Raw genomic sequence first — 20,271 nt, forward strand, 5'->3', positions numbered from 1 at the left:
TAAGTGGTAGCTTCCAAGAACATAATAGTACATCATTTGATATTCGTCCTTCAAAGATATACTCTGCATAAAGGTAAAACATGCCTAAAACATAACTTAGGGATAAGATCTATGGGAAATGATTTATTCATTACATAATGTTAACACAAACCGACGAATCAGCCGATTGTGTAGGCAAATTGATTACAGTGCTCTTAATTTTCGTCATCATATTAATACTGTTGGTTATCCCCTGGAAACCAATTCCACTGTCCTTTATTTCCTGCGTACATAAGAATCATAAGCATCAGACGAATAAAGAGTTTCTATATTATGAGTTTATGACTCATCTGTTAAGTTAATACTCCATATTGATATGCATAGTTACTACTTATTGCCAGCAAGCTGATCTTCAGTTTTGGTTTGTTAGTAAGTCGCCACAAGCTTACCTGGAAGGGGAAGTGATCTGGTCCACGAGCAGGCGCAAAATTGATCTGAACTGTTCCTGTCTCCATTGCATCACTAATCAGAATTGCCTTGTTTATGTCTTTTGTGAAAACACATTCCTGCATCAATCATCACATGATTTATGTCAATAGAGGAATAGAGAAGCAATTTCCATGTCACGCTGCGAAAAATTATTCCTACGTTAAACTCACTGTGGTCTGTGGCTAGGAAGGAAAAATTCAGAACATTTCATGAGTTCATAATTACCCCGTAGAACTTAGTGGACAAACCAGAGAGATTAATCATACCTGGAGACTGAAATTGCTGGCATTACAATGGTGGATCCCTTCTTCGATACTGTTTATCCTAATAACTGGCAAGGCAGGGTCGAAAGGCTAATCCCATGCAGTCCTCATGTCAGGTCGAACGTTGTCCAATAGCAAGGGCCAAATGAGGTTGCCCTCCCTTTTATACTCTTGACAGATGAATCTTGAGGGCCAAATGAGGTTGCCCTCCTGTTTAATTCTTGGCATCATTGACTAATCCTTCAATGAAGTTTGCAGATGACTCTGTGACAACAAGGAGTTATATCACAGTTTTCCTCAGGAGGACCAACTGTGGGTTTGACTACTCTAGCTTTCACTTTTTCGACAAGAGTATCAGCCACGGAATCCATTACTAGCACAACTTTAACAGCTGTGCATCTTTTCCCACTGAAGTTAAGAAAGGAAAGGATTAAAGTTACATGAATCTAAAATTAAACACGAAAAGGACAGATTGAGTTTATATCAAACAGCAAATATTATTAGAGTATGTTTAAAGAAGCAGTTTGAATTCCACATACACTTTCAACAGGCTACTGAAGTCAAAAAATGACGCTGAAGTTAGTTGTAAGGCCTAAACCCATGATCAACACAAGAACATCGAGTTTTGAAGCTGTATTGCAACTACTATCTCTCTTTGTCAAGATGCCATAACTCTGCTCTTAGTGGCATTACTAGCATTATTCCAGCTAGTATTATTACAAGATTTAGAAACTTGACTAGACAAACCAAGACTATGAGATAACCATAGGAGTTTATTAATTGCGGAATAAACATGAATCATATTCATAAAGCACCTAAACCAAGGATTTCATGCATAACACATAAAAAATAAGAATTTATACCTTTGAAGCGTGATTCCACGTATGATCGAGCAAGAACACGAGAGATAAAGAACCTCAAGCGTGATTCCTGTACTTGGTCCACGGGCACATATTAAGCAATTGAACCCTTCAATTGACCTTCTACGGAGAAGAGCGAGCAATGAACCAACCATGAACCACCACGAACACCACACGCGCCACCAAGGTGACTGGCCGTATGGTCTAGGGAAGGAGAGAGAAAGTCGTGAGTTAGAGAGAGGAATTAGGGTTTTGGGATTGACTGCCTTGATGTCAAAATACACTATGTGTGAATTATGACTGCTTGCTTACAACCCTAGGCATGAGTCTTATTTATAAATCTCATCTTTAAATAAGAGTCTATGTCAAAAGCCTAAAACCTAATTCTAATCTAACTATGCTAGCCCAATTCATTTCATAATTAGTCAATTGCTCATGAGGCACATTAATAGGCCTCTAACTTGCTTAACCCAATACCCTTGTGTATGACCTCATAGGATCAATTCTAGCGGGCTTTGGACCATTTGATTAGTCCAAAGATCATCGTTCATAGTCTATCAACAGATGATGAAGACCCAAAAAGACCGAACTTATCATCTCCATAATAGTGATCGAAGACACAATTCCTTCAATAACTTCTGATCTTCAATGCAATATAAACCAGCATGCAGACCTTAGTTATCACCGGTAGGATCAACACTTAATTTTACGTTTACAATACAGAGTTGTAGTTGGCTTTTACTTGCCTAAAAAATAGCTTACGAGTACAAATTTAGAATACTCGAATGTACCCATGTAATTATGGTAATGCACGGGATTTACTTAATTACTTCGTTTTATCGAATTTACTGTATGTATGTTGAAGGAAAAACAATTAGTACTATTGGATTTTGTGATGAACTTGTTTGTACTGGACCTTTCCCGTAGAGTATCATCACTCTGGCGGAATTGGATTTAATTTAACAGAAGCTTGTGCTACCTTTCCCTAAAAAAAAAATTAGTACTGCCTCTGTTAAATACGAAGTATTTGTTGTAACTTTGAAATACTTCGTATAAGTTATTCGATAATTAAATTTTAGTTACAAAGTTATTGGGCAAGTACTATTTTTATTCTTGTTTATATTCCCCTATTTGTAATTTATGATAAATAATACAGTACTCAATTGAAGATTTGAAGTGTAATACATGCCTACAAAAATAATAAATCAAGAAAAAAAGTGTAATACAAATAATATGACGCAAATGCCCTTCTTTTAATGGATACATAGACAAAATTAGATTGGGTCGAAAATTTTACTGTACATAATGTGGTTACAATGACATAACTCAAATTTTATTGTCTTAGAAAATTACAGTTAAAGGCTGATACATAATTTTTGCCCAATACAATTTTTCCTGCCTCTGGCAGATTTCTGACTCTTCTACACTACAAGACTACACCTGCAAGCAGCCGGAGTTGCACAATCAACAACCATAACCGTTTGATTGTTGGAACAAAATTTCTGCTTCGTCATTTGGCATTAGAAATTTATCTGGCTAGCTCCTTCTGATCAAATTAACTTCATTCTGGAAAGGTGAGAAACTCTTGATTGGACTGTCATGCAATTGGTATTTAAGAAGTTTCACTCGTATGCCACCATTCTTTTCTCCTTTACGCTTTCTGCATTCGTCATTGGCTGTTAAGGTGGTATTGCAGCAAGTTTTAGCACCCTCTGTAGAATCGATCATCACAAAATCCTCATCAGCACCTCCATTTTTTCCAACATTTTGGTCAATGCAGAAATTGTTATTACCATCTAGAGCCAAGCATGGAAGTGCAGTTTTCATCTCAGATATGTAATTCATAGCTTTTTCAATAAGCATTGAGAACTCGTCATTGAAGAAGCCCTTTGAAGTTTGGCTAGTAAGTTGTACGAGCCATTCTGAAACAAGGAAAAGTCCAAAATTAAATAATCACATATTCAAGAGCAGCATATATACTTATAGCTCTATTTAAGCCACTACTATACTGCTATAGTGCTATTAACATCTTCCAATTTGAGATGTCCCCATAATCAGATTACACCTTTTTTAAGTAAACCTTTGACCTACCCATTATTTCCTGTCTAAATTTTTGGACGGAGGGAGTATAGTAGTATACGTTAAAAATTTTCAAGCTATCTAATAAAAAATTTAGCCCTCAATAACAGGTTCAACATTATCATCACTGTGGCAGAAGGTCAAAGAGAAGAAGTACTTAACTCTTACGACAAATAACAAAGGGGGAAAAATACAATTAAGACGGCCAAATGCTGGAATCACTCACCCGTAAAAGGTGCTGGAGTTGAAATATTATTGTTCTCATCCGCTGCCATAACAATTTGTGTTGAGACCCACTTCAATAACTGAGTGTATGAGAGATTTTGAGAAATCATTCATATATGAGATAACTTTAGTTTGGTCACCATTATGCCTGCAGCAAAAATCTAATTACATATAGTAGAGATAACAAAATAACAGCTTCCAATCATAGGATAGGTGAGAGAGAGATTAACTTTATAAATTCTGCAAAATCATAAGAAAGGAAAGGTGGGAGAGAGCATTACATTGTATTTAACAAATTGTTCAGCATACAAAATTACAAACTCATGAATTTCTCATGACAGAATGTATGACAAATAAAGTAACAAAATTAGTTATCTTTTACTCCATATAACAAGTACAAATAATTCTAATCTTATTGAAGCAAACCTATTAGAACTATACAGAGTTATAGCAGAACAAGCAACTCTGGTCAGTTTGTAGCTCACCAGTAACTAAAATTCATAGTTGAACTAAAAAAATACCAGTACATTTCAACCTCACTTTAGACCAAACTGTCAAAATTAATGCAGGTAGAAGTTCCTAGTGCAGGGAGAAGTATTGCAAGATAAGATTAAGGGGTGAAGATGAGTTAATGTTATTTGATTATACCGTTAATGCGGCATTCACAAGACGGAGTTTCTGAACTTCTCCTTTGGCTGATTGATTTCTGACTTTAGTGCCAAGTTTTCAGCATTGAGAGATTTTACTCTTCTGGCAAGGTCCACAGCCTGCAATATAATATGCAAATGCAAGAAGAAAACAAAGTGATTTACACAGTTGAGTTTTTGTTTTATCTAAATCAAGTGACGGCATGTGTCACACTAATTGTTTCCTTCAACCTTTATCTTCTAGCAGATTCTCGATTGGATTGTTATCTCTGCTTAAACTCCCTCTCATTTTGTAAGTAACAATATGTAATCACGAGAGAAAAAAATAACAACTCTTGGCCCAAATCATATGCCCTGATTGCTCACCTAATAACAGCATAATGGTACTATATATATATAGAGAGAGAGAGACTCTTTCCCACATGTAGATACAGTTGAAAAGATCAAGCTAAAAAGAGAATACATACACATTTGCCAATATTAGTTTAGATGAACCTGAATTTAGAACAAATGGGGATTGCAAACAGAGAATATAATTCAAAATCCAAGTTTTAAGGAAAATTTCAGATTACAACTTCAAATAACAAAGTTGATGTGTAATATCAAATTCACTATATACATTATAATAAAAATTATGACCAAATTTGGGCAAGAAATTAAATATAAAAGACTGCTACATGCATGTATTCAAATCAAATTAAGCTTGACCTAGTCAAAAAGGAACCTTATTAAATCTAATACACACACACACACACACACACACACACACATTATTAAACATCATAAATATTCAAATTGAAATCGATCAGAATTCAAACAAAAAATGTTATAAACCAAACTAAACTTGGACTAATAGAAAGGACTATAACTTATTAAAAAAATAAAAAATATAAATATAGACATTATTAAGAAAATCATAAATATTCAAATTGAAATTTAGTGCAAATTAAATCAAAAGTTTCATACAAAACTACCATAAGGATAATAGCATATCCCCTTTATTACTAGATAAGCTTCTCTATAAGCGAAAATGTTCAAAGAAAAGGAAAACTAGTAATATCTAAAACTTGGGTATAAACCATGTAGGAGATGTATTCTCGCAAACTGCATCGCCACCTTGGTAGAACTTTTTAAAACACAAAGATGTCATATCAAACACACCCATATCATGTCTACGAAATCTCACCCTTCCATGTCTCCAAAAGTCTTTTTCATCATCGGAAAAGTAGATAGCATTTCTTTGAGCATTGATATATTGGCAAACATTGATGTGTTATTACCGACAAAAAACGAAACATCCATCAAACATTCAACTTTTTCCCACAACTTATTCTCAACGTCAAGCTTGTACACAAAAAAATCATATGTACGATAGTCCGGATAACCATCATCATCTAAAAAATCCTCCTTCATTCGAGAGACTACATGCAAATGACCATCAATCACCACCATATACATCTCTCCATTCCCCGCAAGTACACATCTAAAAACATCACATGGAACCGTTAAATAAAGTTTGGCCGTGTAAAATCAGATTTCATGATATCACAATAAACAAGTGTTCTGTCTTGATATAAAACGAGTAATACTCTGTCCCAAAAACAAACATCAATTACTTGATAATATCTAGCGCAAGATGTATGTATTGGTGTCCATGTTTGGTCTCCAAGGTGAGCAAATGCTAGATTGTCATGCCTCCAATGGATCGCCATTACAAGAAAATCATCACTTTGAGGCATTTTTAAGACAATGAACTTGCATACGCACAATTTTTTCCAATCAATATCAAAGTATAATTGATCATTAAAAATATCATCTTCTGGATCGATTGGCACGTTTGCCGGGATGGGAGGTTTAGTCGAGCTTTGGTGATTGGATTAAATAACTTGATCTTCTTGTTAAGGTGTAGCATCAAGATAAAGCCATATGGAGAACCCTAACATCGCGCCCCAAAAGTCTCCGGGAGGCTTGATTGATAACACTTATTATTTCTTCCAATACTTAAGATTTTCCGACGACCATCATCATCATTATTATTATTAGTAGGCTCACCTAGTAACAATTAAGGTGTTGTTGGTTTATTAACACGACTCCACTCGAGTTTAACCATAGTAAAGGCATGATTCCATGAATGACATACCGCTGAGAAATAAACAAAGTCCTCAATTATTGAATCCAATTTCAATGCAATTATACCAAGGATATCCTTGGGCAACATAGACCAATAATCACCCATCTAAACAACATTACAAACATTTAATCAAAACACTAATCATAATTAGTTACAATCAATAATTCCTAAATTGAGTATACTGACGACTAAATTAATCGATTAACACTAGATTGTGAAATTAATATTCGATAGATTAAAACAAATAGTACCTCTAACTTGTCCAGATTATTAAATTAAAGGGTTATATATAAACCGAACTATCAAAAATATGAATAGCAAAAATTTAGAAACCAGCATAATGAGAATTTAATTATAACCCCCCTCAAAAAAAAAAAAAAAAAAAAAAAGAATTTAATTATAACCAATATTTCAATGAAGCCTAAATTTAAAAAGCTAAATTATGAATTGCAATATTTTAACAACCGTATTTAATTATAACCAATATTTCAGTTAAGAGCCCTAAATTGAGTATACTGTTAATAAAATTAATGATTATGTGAAATTGATATTCCCCGTAAAAAAAAAAAAATGATATTCGACAATAAAATTGTAATATCTTACCTCAGAAGCCGTTACTTTCAATGGTGGAGACCGGAGACCGGAGACCGAAGAGAAAGCTCAAAAGCCGCTTCAATGAAGGAGATTTTATAGAGAATATCAGAATACAGTGGCGTCATTTTTTGGTTTTTGGAAACTTTAGAGCAAGGCCATTGGATGACCCAAAAAATTTGGTCATGAAATTGTTTATTAGTATTTTCTATTCCACTTCATCAATGACCAAATTTCACGACCATTCACAATTTTATACCTCAATGGTTGCCCAAGAAAGTTTGGTCATGAACTTTCTCTCTCCTACTTTTACCATACCCCACCATACATTCTCTCTCTTAAATCTCACCATAATGAAAATTATTATTAATATAAATAGTATAAGTACCTTAATTTGTACTCTTAATTTAAAAGAATTAGAGTGTATCCGTGCAAAATGCACGGGATATATAGTATATTAGAAAGATATTAAATACATACTATAAGAAAAAATATACTTTGAATACGGGAAGTTGATTTTGATGTTGTAACTTAGACCTGTTCTTTTGAGCTGTTGTGGACTTGTGTTCTGGTCTGCTCTGCTTAGCTATGGTCTACTGAATATTATTAATTTGTTGGCACTTGGTTTTCCCTGCTAATTGCTATGCTGAAATCTTATGTTCTTTGCCCTGCTCCAAAAGCTTAAAAGAACAGGGTCTACTCTTATATGTCGGTGACCACGCAATGTGACAAGTAATTATGGGGTTTACTTTGTCAAAGCTATAGAGGTTACTAATTTAGTGTTATACGGGTAACTTGGCTCAATGATGTAGGAGTTACTCTTTTCTTTTGCAAATAGTTTTTCGATGAGACCAGTTTCGCAAAAAACGTGTTGTATATATTTTTTTTTCTTTGATTTGGTTATTAGAGAAGTCGAAATTGTTTGGAGGGTATTTCCTAAAAAAATACATATAGTCGAAGGGTTGGGGATTTTGAGTGTTATGGTGAATTGTTGATCAATGAACTATATACTCAAAGTGAAATGTTATTAGTGTACTTAAAAAAAGTGTAATATTAGTAATATTCCCGTGTAAAAAAATACCAAAAAAAAAAGAAAAGAAAAAAAGGAAAAAAAGAAATTAGAAAAAAAAATAGTGTTGTTATAAAAATAAGAGAAAGAGAAGAAAGTAGGAGAGAGAATAGATCGATATTCTTATTCAATAATATGTGGGAGTATACATATATTTATACCTGAGATATAACTAGGGTTTTGGGGAATAATAGTATCTAGAATATTCCTGAATAATCCTAGGGATATAATGGGCATCCACTAATACATATATTATATAACACTCCCCCTTGGATGACCATTATCGAATAGTGTGCCTCGTTAAAACCTTACTAGGGAAAACCCGATGGGATAAAAACCTAGTGAAGGAAAAAGAGTACAACACTTTCGTAATACGCCTTAACATGCTGCCTCGTTAAAAACCTTACCAGGAAAACCCGATGTGGGACAAAACCATGGTTAAGGGAAAAAGAGTGCAGCGCGTATTTTTCTCCCCCTGATGAATGCATAACTTGAGATCTTCCAATGTAATCTATCCAATGCCTTAGTGACTTCACATTTGTAGCTGAATAACATTCTTTGATAGCCGATCCTCCCTGATCAAACTTGAATCTTCAAATCTTCACTGTTAGGCATCTTCATTTATCCATGCATACTTGTGAGAACAATACCTATGTTGTGTTTACCACTATCTTATATCACAATTTTGTTTCACGTTGCCTTACCACAAAATTTTGCCTACTTCTGGAGGTCGTAAAGTAGCTATTGATAATCAAATATTGATAATATTTTATGGCAACTTGTGATATCTTGATATCATTATCTAAGCTTATATGAATTAGTAATAATATAACATAAGTAATTATTATATACTTTACTCATGGTTCTTCTGGACCATAAGAAGATTATTCTTACTGTAATATATCTCATTACTATTCTTCTTTAGACATTTTCATTTTAGATGAGAGTTTTCCAATGAATACAAAAATCGATTAACTCTCACTTGGTTAAATTTCAGGTTGAAAACTCAATAACTTAATCACCAATACTCTCCATGAGTTTGATAACAATATCAACATTGTCATTTTTCAAAATATAGAATTTGAAGGGCTAGATATTTGAATACGTTGTATGTAAATTCTTCGGGAACTTTTATGCATGATTCATAACATGCTATTGAATCGTCATCGTATAAAATTTCATCACAATTAATTATAAGCCCATCGAAATATATATAAATTTCTTCTTGTAAGCCTTCATCATAATTATAAACTCGTCATACCACAAACATTCACATATAACACAATTGTTGTATATAACTAAGGCATGCAATATAAGATGTAGAATTTATGATAAAATCATGAACAAAATACATATGTGATGAGTAATGCATCAAACTACATCCTATACATACAATGAGTAATGCATAAATATAAAACTCAAACATAAAGGACTCAAAATGTAAACACTGTACAATGTGGATTTCAGAAATCCATTTTCAAATTGGACTACTAGTCCATGATAAACTTTTGATTTATTATCTTAGTTTCATGTCGACATCAAAATGGACATATATTTCTGATCCCTTATTCACAAGTCCATTCATTTTGCATATGCATATTATGTATCGGTTCCATCATATACCGGTATCATATAATTCCTCAAGATACAATTTAATTTACATGCTATTTTGCAATGATATCTGAATACATTTCTTATTGGTACCATCATAACTTTCTTACATCATAGGCCATCTATTGTAATAATTCAGATATCTATACCACTTTTAGGGTATTTCATACACTAGAGTATTTATATACTATTACACTATTAGTGTTAACTGCACTATCTTGCCATATATCATATATATTAGACTTATCTTTATTTTGGAACCGATCATACAACCTACACTTCAGGTGTAGTGATTCAAGTATAATTGGCAAGATTTTATCTCAATGTATACACATAATTAATATGACCAAAATGTATCTTCAACGTTATGCAACATGAGTCATAACTAAATACAAATCAAATCATAAATGTGCAACATATCTTGATAATATGTAGACAATAGTTGGCATATAACTTTTCAAACTTACATTACAGGGATCATCAAGTTTTTGATTTTGCCAACTTATGCTAACCCTTCTCCCCCTAAGTTGGTAAAATAACTCATATATAGGGGCATTAAAATTCTTGACCAACTTAGTACATAAATTTGCAAAATAATTCATTTTATTGGGAAGATTATATATAATAAAATTTATCTCTTCTGGAGAATATTATCCATTGGGGGAGAGTATATTGTGCAGTTATTCGTCATTTCTTATCTTTATTCTTGTGCTGACTGATAATAGCCCCAATAATCAAGAGATTGTTATATAAGTATAAGTCACTTGTATATAATTCACTAGACAGTGATCTTCTGATCATCAAAAGACTTTAATAATGAGATATTAGTTACTCAAAAATTTAATATACAAGTAGCCTTAGTGTGCTCTTTCAGTCACCTAATACGGTGAGCTTCTACTCACCTGAAACTGTACAAAACATAAACTATCCTGGTGAACTTCTGGCCACCCATTACATATGCCCATACAAAGTTGTTAGAAACTTATATATATATATTTATATATATACAATCTCTTGAAATTTTTTTCGTCAAAATAAACTATTAAATTCACAATTTAAATGTATCTCAATCTCAATGTTATGTCTTGCCATTCAATTCATTTCATATATCTAACATTGAGAGAGCGTCAGCACATAATTTCTTTCATATCAAATGAAACTTCAGGTTCTCATAACGAGTATTTATTGAACCCAGATGGCCTATTTAATTTTCACATTCAATCACTTTTTATTTAAACTATATATGGTCAGTTTTCCAATTCTGTGATCACCTTATTAAATGTATTTTATGCATGGCCATGAATATAATGTGATATAAGAACAATAATATGCATATCTTTATTCACTTGGCAAGACAACCAACTAATACATGATCGATAATAATAACTTAATTACACTCTGCTGGAGCATTAAGTATAATCTTGATACATGCTAATTTTGTTGGACATTTCCTACTCTTCTGGAGTCTTTTGTATAAATATGGTAAAATTTAATTTTACTAAACATGATGCTTCTAGTGATCTAATAAAGTTTATCACTTCATCATCAAATTTGTCATTGTCAACAGTTGCTCCTTTCTTTTTTTTTCGAAAATTCATATTATCTATAGGTATCCATTAATCTACCACGCTTCAGGCGTCTCCTTGGTTGATTAACAACTGATATTGTCCTTTCTGGGACATAAATTTTAATAGGAGCCTTTACAACTAGTATATAGTCAATGACAGTACAATTGTTCATATATATCTCCAGGATGGTATCATACTAAAGATTTAATTATCGTGTGGCCACCTCTATCAAATAAATGTTGATATGTAAGTTAATGTATGTATCAAACTGACCATCAAAGCATTTTAGTGTTTTTGTGCAAGGGTTACCTAAATTAACGGAATGAATAATATCTCCCCCTAATCCTTGCATATGGGGGCATAATATTAATCGTCCAACAACCTTTAATTAATTATATTGCGTCTTTTAAGCCAGAATTTATTTTTGGCAATGTCATGTATCAAGTCAAATGTTCCTCTTGCATTCATTTTAAATTGGAATATCTGATAAGTATGGGCATAAACATATTTATCAAGTGAGTTGCTCACAATGTCATGCATGTTCAATCTCTTGCTCATAAAGATAATATCTATTCATGTTTGCAATTCTATCTTATGAACTTTTCCATGAAGAATTATATACAATCAAAAGAACATCATGCAAGCATGCTAATCTCTATTAAGTATGCAAAATCTCATTCACTTCTGGGAATGAATATATCTAGTTATTTATCAATATTCAGCTAGAATTTGGTATCTTGGATATCCAAACAAAAGACAATAATATATAAACTATATAAATTCTTTATATTTTCACATGACATTGTGTATATAGGAACACATTAATTATGTAAACGGTGGATTATCCAAGCAACATACATTAGAAACAATTAGAAATTTATTGGTCATTTATAAGTTTTCATATTATTCCTGGGGCTTTCTGGCCCTTCATAAATATTTAAGGAACTTCAGGTCCATATGGTATAATTATTTAATATATAAATGACACATCAATCATTCAAAATACATTCGCATATTTTTCATATGCAATTGAAATAAATCACAAATCTATCTATTATCCATCTACATTTATTAAGGAATATGATATCATATAGTAAACATTGTCATTATTACCACTATTGCTCATAATCCCAAAATCAATTATTTTCACATAAAATAAAAGATTACCCTCATATACACATTTAAATTCAAAATACGATCAGACTACATACAAGTATATATATATATTTCTTTATAAAGTTTGGGGAATTTTAAATCGATATAAATGAAAAAATTCATTATTTCTAATCATAACTCTTTTCAATATTATTATATTATAGTACTATTTGATACTTCACTACATAACTTGACTATTTCACTATGAAACAATCTTCAACCAAGAACTGTATGAGCATGGTACAATCACTTGATTCAATCAAGATAGACCCAAAGTAAAATCTGTAACAAAAATAATATATACATACTTCTGACAAATTCAATGTTTAGTTCTAGTGGAATAGAAGATTGGCATATATGCTTTAGTAGACTTTACAGAGAGAACAACGTAACCAAGCTAAAGATATTACAAATAAAACAACTTAAAGTGATAAGTATGCTAGGAGATAAGAATGCTTACTATAGTTGACTGTACAAGAATTATCATATGTAAATAATTATGAGGATAATAGTTTACCGTTGTTTTACTTCAATAAATATAGTTTTGACTTGTAATTATTGATCAAACAAAAATAACACATATAATATGATTTTAAACACATACTTACAATTGAACAAAATAAATTAGTCCTAATCTAACGTCATGCTTCTAGTGAAATACAAGTTTCACTTGCAATCCTCTCATTATAGATCAGACAACTTGGTCTGTACTAGTATAATACTTTAACTCTTTATTACTAGTAAGATTGAATGGAATATATATATATATATATATATATATAATTATATATAAGATTGAAAACCAAAAATTATACTCCGTACTTATTTTAAATCTTCAAAACTAATGCTCCTTAGAATATCATTGAATCTATAAAAAGGCATAATGATGGATACTCTACATCAATAGTCCATATATACTCAACTAGGCAACAGATACCACTAACATCAAGTTGAAATAATAGTACACAAATAATAATATCAATCATCATATGAATGTTTCAAGCTGCGTCGTGTCTCATTACTACGAGTAGAAGAAAAGCACAACTTTAACATCCTATCATAATTTAACAAAGCAACCTCCAAAATGAGTTCATGTAACTATCTACTAATAGGCTTACCAGAGATACTTGCTATGTGTGTAGTAGTTGTACGAAAGATTGACAATGATCATGACACAATTTATTTATTATTTACCAAAGTTTATCAGAGAAAAAATAAAATAATACGAGACGTAAAAAAAACTTCCACCAATTCAATAAATCCACCATCATCCAATAATGCTTATATAATAAGCCATAATTCATTATAATAAGGTAGCAATGATAATCCTAAATCAATAGCATACAAATAAACATAATAATCATGGAATCATAGAGAATAAAGTAATACTCCGTAATTCTTAGTATTGGGCAGTTGGCATTTTGCAGCACCTTTAATTGAAGCATCTATCAAACTCCATACAACAAATATAATCAGTGTCGTATACCGATATATAAATATATATATATATATATATATATATATATATATATATATATATATATATATATATATATATATATATATATATACTTTGCATTAATCGAAAGAGTACATGTTTATAAAATCGAAATATTGTTCAATCGTAACACAAAAATAGTGATGAATTCATGATAAATTTCATACTAATTAATCCAATAAATACAAAAGACTAACCTCGATGATGATTGATTTCCCTCATATTTTTGGATGACTGATTTCCCTCATATTTTCGTCGAGTTAATCGGCATAGTATTGGTTTTCTGTCTCCCTTTACTCAACCAATTATGATTGATTTTCCTTAGCGATGGTGCTGATAACGTGTTATAAAAATAAGAGAAAGAGAAGAAAGTAGGAGAGAAAATAGATCGATATTCTTATTCAATAATATGTGGGAGTATACATATATTTATACATGAGATATAACTAGGGTTTTGGGGAATAATAGTATCTAGAATATTCCTGAATAATCCTAGGGATATAATGGGCATCCACTAATACATATATTATATAACAGGATGGTATTTATTGATATTTTTGTGGAATGGGTAGTTGTTTTTTTTTAATTTAAAAAAAATAATAATATAAAAAAAATGCATGAGAACTCAGGGAGTTTGGAGCATTTATGTATATTTAAAAGAAAAAAAAAATTAATTGGTAGTTTTAGATTTTTTTTTTATTTTTTTTTTTATTTTTTTTTTGGAAAAATGGAAGTTATTGTTATGGAAGTTAAAGAGTTAGTCATTAAAAAAAAAATTAAAAAAAGAGAATGCATAGAATTACTCCATTCAAGGATTGGAGTATTGTGAGTGAAAGTTGGCAAAAAAAACTCTACAATTATATTATAGATTATACTTTGTGATATAATTATTAATAAGCAATTAAGAAAAACTTAAATTAAAACCTCAATACATAATAATTATAATACGTAATAATACAAGAACACATTTTCTAAGCATGAAAATTGAAAAAACATACATACATATAAAAGACAACAAAATACATTATTATATTACAAAAAAAAACCATAATACATTGTCTAACCAAAATATTATTTATAATAAAAACTAAGCATACTTAATCAAAGGAAAAAACTCTTAAACTAACGATAATACATCCATTACTGCCTATAACCCCCATACTTACTCCATAAATGCTCTACTAAATCTGGCTTGAGGGTCGTATGCATAAGTTCATCACGAACACGAGCTCTATTAGACATGTAAGTCCTTAAACTTGTTGGTCGGTCACGACTGTAGCTGAATTGAAAAGATTCCTCCATGTTTCTCCTACGTGAAGACGAAGGAGCAGCTTGATCATATTCATTTGGATCATAATATGTTGAATACGTATCTCACTCATCTTCAACGATCATGTTATGCATGATAATGCAAGCTATCATAATTTTTCCCAACATACTAACATCCCGAGCTAGAGCAGGATAACGAACTATTGCAAAACGAGCTTGTAGTACTCCAAAAGCACGTTCCACGTCCTTTCGCCTACTCTCTTGCTTTTTGGAAAAAAGACCCTCTTTTTCATTTTGGGGGAGAGATATTGTGGGAATGAATGTTGCCCATAAAGGGTAAATGCCATCGGTGAGATAATACCCCATATTGTATTGGTGGCCATTAACAACATACTGAACAGGAGGTGCTCGACCTTCAAAAACATCATTAAATAATGGAGATCTGTCTAGAACATTTATATCATTACGCCTTCCTGGGGTCCCGAAGAAAGCATGCCAAATCCAAAGGTCTTGTGAGGCCACTGCTTCCAAAATCAAAGTGGGCTTATTAGCTCTTCCAGAAAACATGCCCTTCAATCTAAGAGGTCAATTCTTCCATCGCCAGTGCATGCAATCAATGGATCCCATTATCCCTGGAAAACCTCGGCGCTCCCCATCTCGTAGCAATCTGACCAAATCCTCTTCGTTGGGTCTTCTTAAGTATTCATCACTAAAGTAAGAGACAACTCCTTCAACAAAATGTTGCAAACAGTCTCTCGCCAGAGAAGCACTAATACGTAGGTAGTCATCAACAGAATGAGCTGCACCACTGTATGCTAGCAATCTAATAGCGGCAGTACATTTCTGCAAAGCTGTTGCACCTAATCTACCAGTAGCATCTGGTCTTTGTTGAAAGAACTGATGACGTTCTTCTAAAGTTTGCATTATACGAAGAAAGACATGCTTTCTCATGCGAAATTTACGATGGAACAAATTTGGAGGGTAGACCGGCTGGTCAGAAAAGTAGTCATTCCATAAACAGTTATGTCCATCTTCACGATCCCTTTCGACCAAGGTCCTTGGCGCCCTCGGAACTTGATGAATCATTTGGAAGAATTCAATTGGGTTGGACATTATTAATTCATCCATCATTCTATCAACCAAACGATTCGCTTGTCTACGTCTCTCATAACGATGGTCAGATTCATCATCCGAAGAATTTTGGAGGTTGTGATTGGTAGATGAATTGGAAGAATTAGAGGATGAGTTAGAAGAGTTAGTACTTTCATTGGACATGTTTACAGAGAAAAATTATTTGTTGTAAGAGGTAAGAAATGGCTTGTAGGCTTTGGTGTAGTGAAGTTGATATGTACACCAATATATAGAATAATAATTGATCAGCAATGTTAGTAATTTAACAATAATGGTTGACACTTATTCTGAGAAATTTCATACACACTTCATCAGGGTTACATCTCATCACTCTGAAAAATTGCAATTGGCTTATGTGATCAGTGTTATATCTCATCAATATCATTACTGTATTGCTTTTATTGAAGAGTCAATTCATTTATGACAGTGAGAAATCACATCATATGACAAAGCTTCTACATTTGTCACAAGTGTATAGTGTCCATAAAATTTTGCCATCTAGTACTTTTAAATGTAGTTATTCATGAACGATACAATGACAATACATTAATTAAAAATGAAAAGATCATACATAATAACCATTCATTAAAAAGTTAAAACTACAGCTTAAACACTCATTACCTAACCCTACGACATTAAGTGAAAACTAAATTATTAACTTCAAGGAAATAATATTTTCACTAAATTGTTCCTTCTTTCTTGATCTGCCTCTGATAAGTATGGTTTTGCTTCAAGTATCTTGAACAATTCGAGATTGATTTTTCGCTGCTTTCGTGCTTCCCTATCCTTTTCTAGTTGTGCTAGTCCAACTTCTTTTTCTCTACGATACTTAATCTTTTCCATTTTGACCTCAGCTTCAGTTTGTCTAGCTAGGTTCATGTGTTGAAGAGTATCCAACCATTGTTGAAATGACTCAGAAGGAACATTCATCACTTTGCTCTTACCTTTACTTTTGTTGGAGTCAGCACTATAGGGGAAGCCGGAACAACCTATGTCACCGCTGGTTGGTGTTTCTGGGTTTGTTGAAGATGAATAGTTACCAGCTTCATTGATCCTTGATCTCTTAGAGACATTTGATTGGGTTGAAGTCTTCTGCTTACACGTCTTAACAAAATTTTCATTTTTGGCCCATGCTTCTTCGTTTTTTAAAATATCCCAAGCATGCTTGTCTTGAAATACTGTACTGGTATTATTTTTTGATTTGTCGTCTCTGTAAATTTTACGGGCTACCTTAATAACATCATCGTCTGATTGCCCACTCCCTCTTCTTTCCTCAGCGTGTGCGTAAGCACCAGCAAATTTTGAGCAATTGGCATTCAACCTTCTCCAACGACATCTAAGCTGCTCCAAACCCCTCACTCTTAATAAATCACCCTTCGTAATGCCATCAATACCTTGTTCAAAACACCTCTCTCTATACTGTCTAACATTATTAAACATTTGCTCAATTTTTCCCCAAAATTCAGCCCCTTTTTGGTTAGTATTAGTTTTTTTGGTTTTACTAACCTCAAGCCAAGCTCTTACAAGAACCTCATCTTCGGGGTGTGACCAAAAATTTCTTCCACCTCCTGTATCGTCACCTTCATTATTTTCCTCAATTTCTTCAACCTCGTCGTCATTTTCATCATCTGAAGCAGCGGTAGATCTATAAGCCCAATTAAAATTTGAAAATGCACCTTCGCCTTCACCCATCGAAAAGTGTTGTGACATAGGAAATGTTGTTTCATGTTCAGCAAATTGATAATTCTGAACAGATACATTTCCTTTAGATGAAAAAACATTATGAGAATGAGAGGTATATGGATTTTGTGGTGGTCGTAAAGGGACTTTTGTGTTGGACACTGAACTTGCAAAATTCATATTATACATTCCATAATTTGGAAATTGTGGAAAAATTGAGAGCTTGGTTGTAGTTGAGCATTAAGATCAATTTGACTATTAGAAAATGAAGGTTGATTATTCGGATTATTTAGTTGTCGAGAAGGATTTTTTGATTTGGAGCGATTTTTTTTCTATTGGATTTATCCATATCCAATATCGTATTTTTGAGTTTAGTAGATAAGAAGATGTTTCAATTTGAAAGTGTGTAATTTAGAGAGATGAATAATTGTATGAAAATACTTCAATATTAGACTAATTTTATAGGGAAAAAAAAATATAGTAGTTGGAACAATTTTTTTTTATTAAACTTTGTATTTTAAAAAGGACATTTTGTGAGAAACTACCTAATTAAGCCTAAATTTTATGAGAAACTACCTAATAAAAAAAATGTTGAAAGAAACTACCTAATAAAAGATAAAATGTTGTAATATACTACCTTTGACCGAAATTCCACTGTTGACTTAATTTTAGGATGTTGATCCACCTTAGAATACCCCCAAAACCACTGTTAGGGTTGGTTTTCAAGGTGGTAACGTTATTTTCGGGGTGGTTGGAGGATATTTTGAGTTGGTGAGGATAGATTAGTGCTTCGGGATGGTGGTTTTTAGGGTTAGAGGTGGTGGTTTTGGGGTTGGAAGGTGCTTTAGACGTGGTGGAGACGATTTCAAGCAAGTTGTCTTAGTTTTGGGAATGAAAGCGGTGGTTTTGGAGTGTTTTGAGGTCGATCAATGGTGAAAATTCGGCATAGATAGTATTTTACAACATTTTACCTTTTCTTAGGTAGTTTTTGCCATCATTTTACCTTTATTAGGTAGTTCATTACAATATTTTTTTTAATAGGTAGTTTTTCACAAAATGTTGGTTTTATTAGGTAGTTTTTGACAAAAAGCCCTTTTAAAAATTATTACCGTTATAAGAATTATAACGTTATTAATAACAATGGTTTTGGACCGTTAGATGTATCTACAATTGATGCATGCTAACCATTGGATTGCATGAGTAAAAAAAGATGCAGTGCCTTTTCTTCATGGAAATTATAGCTTTTTTGTCTTTTGCAAAGTAATTTGGGACATGCAATTCCATGTGGCCTTCTCCCATGCTTTGCCCAAAAATCATGTTTTGGTCATGGTGAAGCCCGGGTCATCAGCCAAATACACCATTTTTTATTTATTTCCATTACTTTAATACTATTTTAAGATTCTCTCTCTTCATGACCAAAGTTTTGGTCATCCAATGGGCATACTCTTACTTAATACTATTTTAAGATTCTCTCTCTTCATGACCAAAGTTTTGGTCATCCAATGGGCATACTCTTATAAGTAGATAATTTTACGTTTACAATACAAAGTTATAGTTGGCTTTTACTTGCCTTAAAAAATAGCTTACGAGTACAAATTTAGAATACTTGAATGTAACCATGCATTTATGCTAATGCACGGGATTTACTTAATTACTTTGTATTATTGACTTATCGTATGTATGCTAAGGGAAAACAATTAGTACTATCTCGGTTAAATACGAAGTGTTTGTTGTAAATATAGAATATTTTATATGTCACAAATAATACCCAAAAATGAAAAGTGTTGCAACTAATTAACAATTTTCAAAATAGGAAAGTGTAACAACTAAAAAGAAATGAAAGAAGTATTTAACAGATGTAGTATAAGTTATTTAGATAATTAAATTTTAGTCTTTTAGTCATTCATATTGTGAAATTGTCTCACATGATAATAAATAATTTAAAATTATTATTATTTTTTTTGAAACAATTTAAAATCATTCTTTTTTTTTTTGCTTGAAACAATTTTAAATCATTCTCGATTAA

The 20,271-nt window shown here is 32.2% G+C and overlaps 2 protein-coding genes and 1 long non-coding RNA gene across 4 annotated transcripts; all 3 read right to left on the reverse strand.

Annotated features, from left to right (window-relative positions):
* Positions 1–2,870: 2,870 nt before the first annotated feature.
* LOC145621556 (uncharacterized) lies at positions 2,871–5,078 on the reverse strand. 2 transcript variants are annotated; one of them, XM_081676285.1, is made up of 4 exons: positions 4,544–5,078; positions 3,897–4,043; positions 3,385–3,513; positions 2,871–3,303 (listed from the first exon to the last, which is right to left on the reverse strand). In XM_081676285.1, exons 2-4 carry the CDS (start codon positions 4,003–4,005, stop codon positions 3,128–3,130), a joined length of 414 nt encoding a protein of 137 aa, XP_081532411.1. In that variant the 5' UTR covers positions 4,006–4,043; positions 4,544–5,078; the 3' UTR covers positions 2,871–3,127. The 2 variants fall into 2 exon arrangements, with proteins under 2 accessions (XP_081532411.1, XP_081532410.1); XM_081676284.1 differs by having other exon boundaries at positions 2,871–3,513.
* A 366-nt stretch (positions 5,079–5,444) lies between these two features.
* On the reverse strand, positions 5,445–7,404 carry LOC145621519 (uncharacterized). Its single transcript, XR_014108430.1, has 2 exons — positions 7,277–7,404; positions 5,445–6,025 (listed from the first exon to the last, which is right to left on the reverse strand). It is a non-coding gene; the product is annotated as an uncharacterized LOC145621519 (long non-coding RNA).
* An 8,615-nt stretch (positions 7,405–16,019) lies between these two features.
* On the reverse strand, positions 16,020–16,709 carry LOC145619644 (uncharacterized). The gene has a single exon (XM_081674349.1). The coding sequence runs from the start codon at positions 16,707–16,709 to the stop codon at positions 16,020–16,022; it is 690 nt and encodes a 229-aa protein (XP_081530475.1).
* Positions 16,710–20,271: the final 3,562 nt, after the last annotated feature.

The sequence above is a fragment of the Chenopodium album genome, chromosome 27 (genome assembly GCF_948465745.1).
Source record: "Chenopodium album chromosome 27, dcCheAlbu1.1, whole genome shotgun sequence".
NCBI lineage: Eukaryota > Viridiplantae > Streptophyta > Magnoliopsida > Caryophyllales > Amaranthaceae > Chenopodium > Chenopodium album.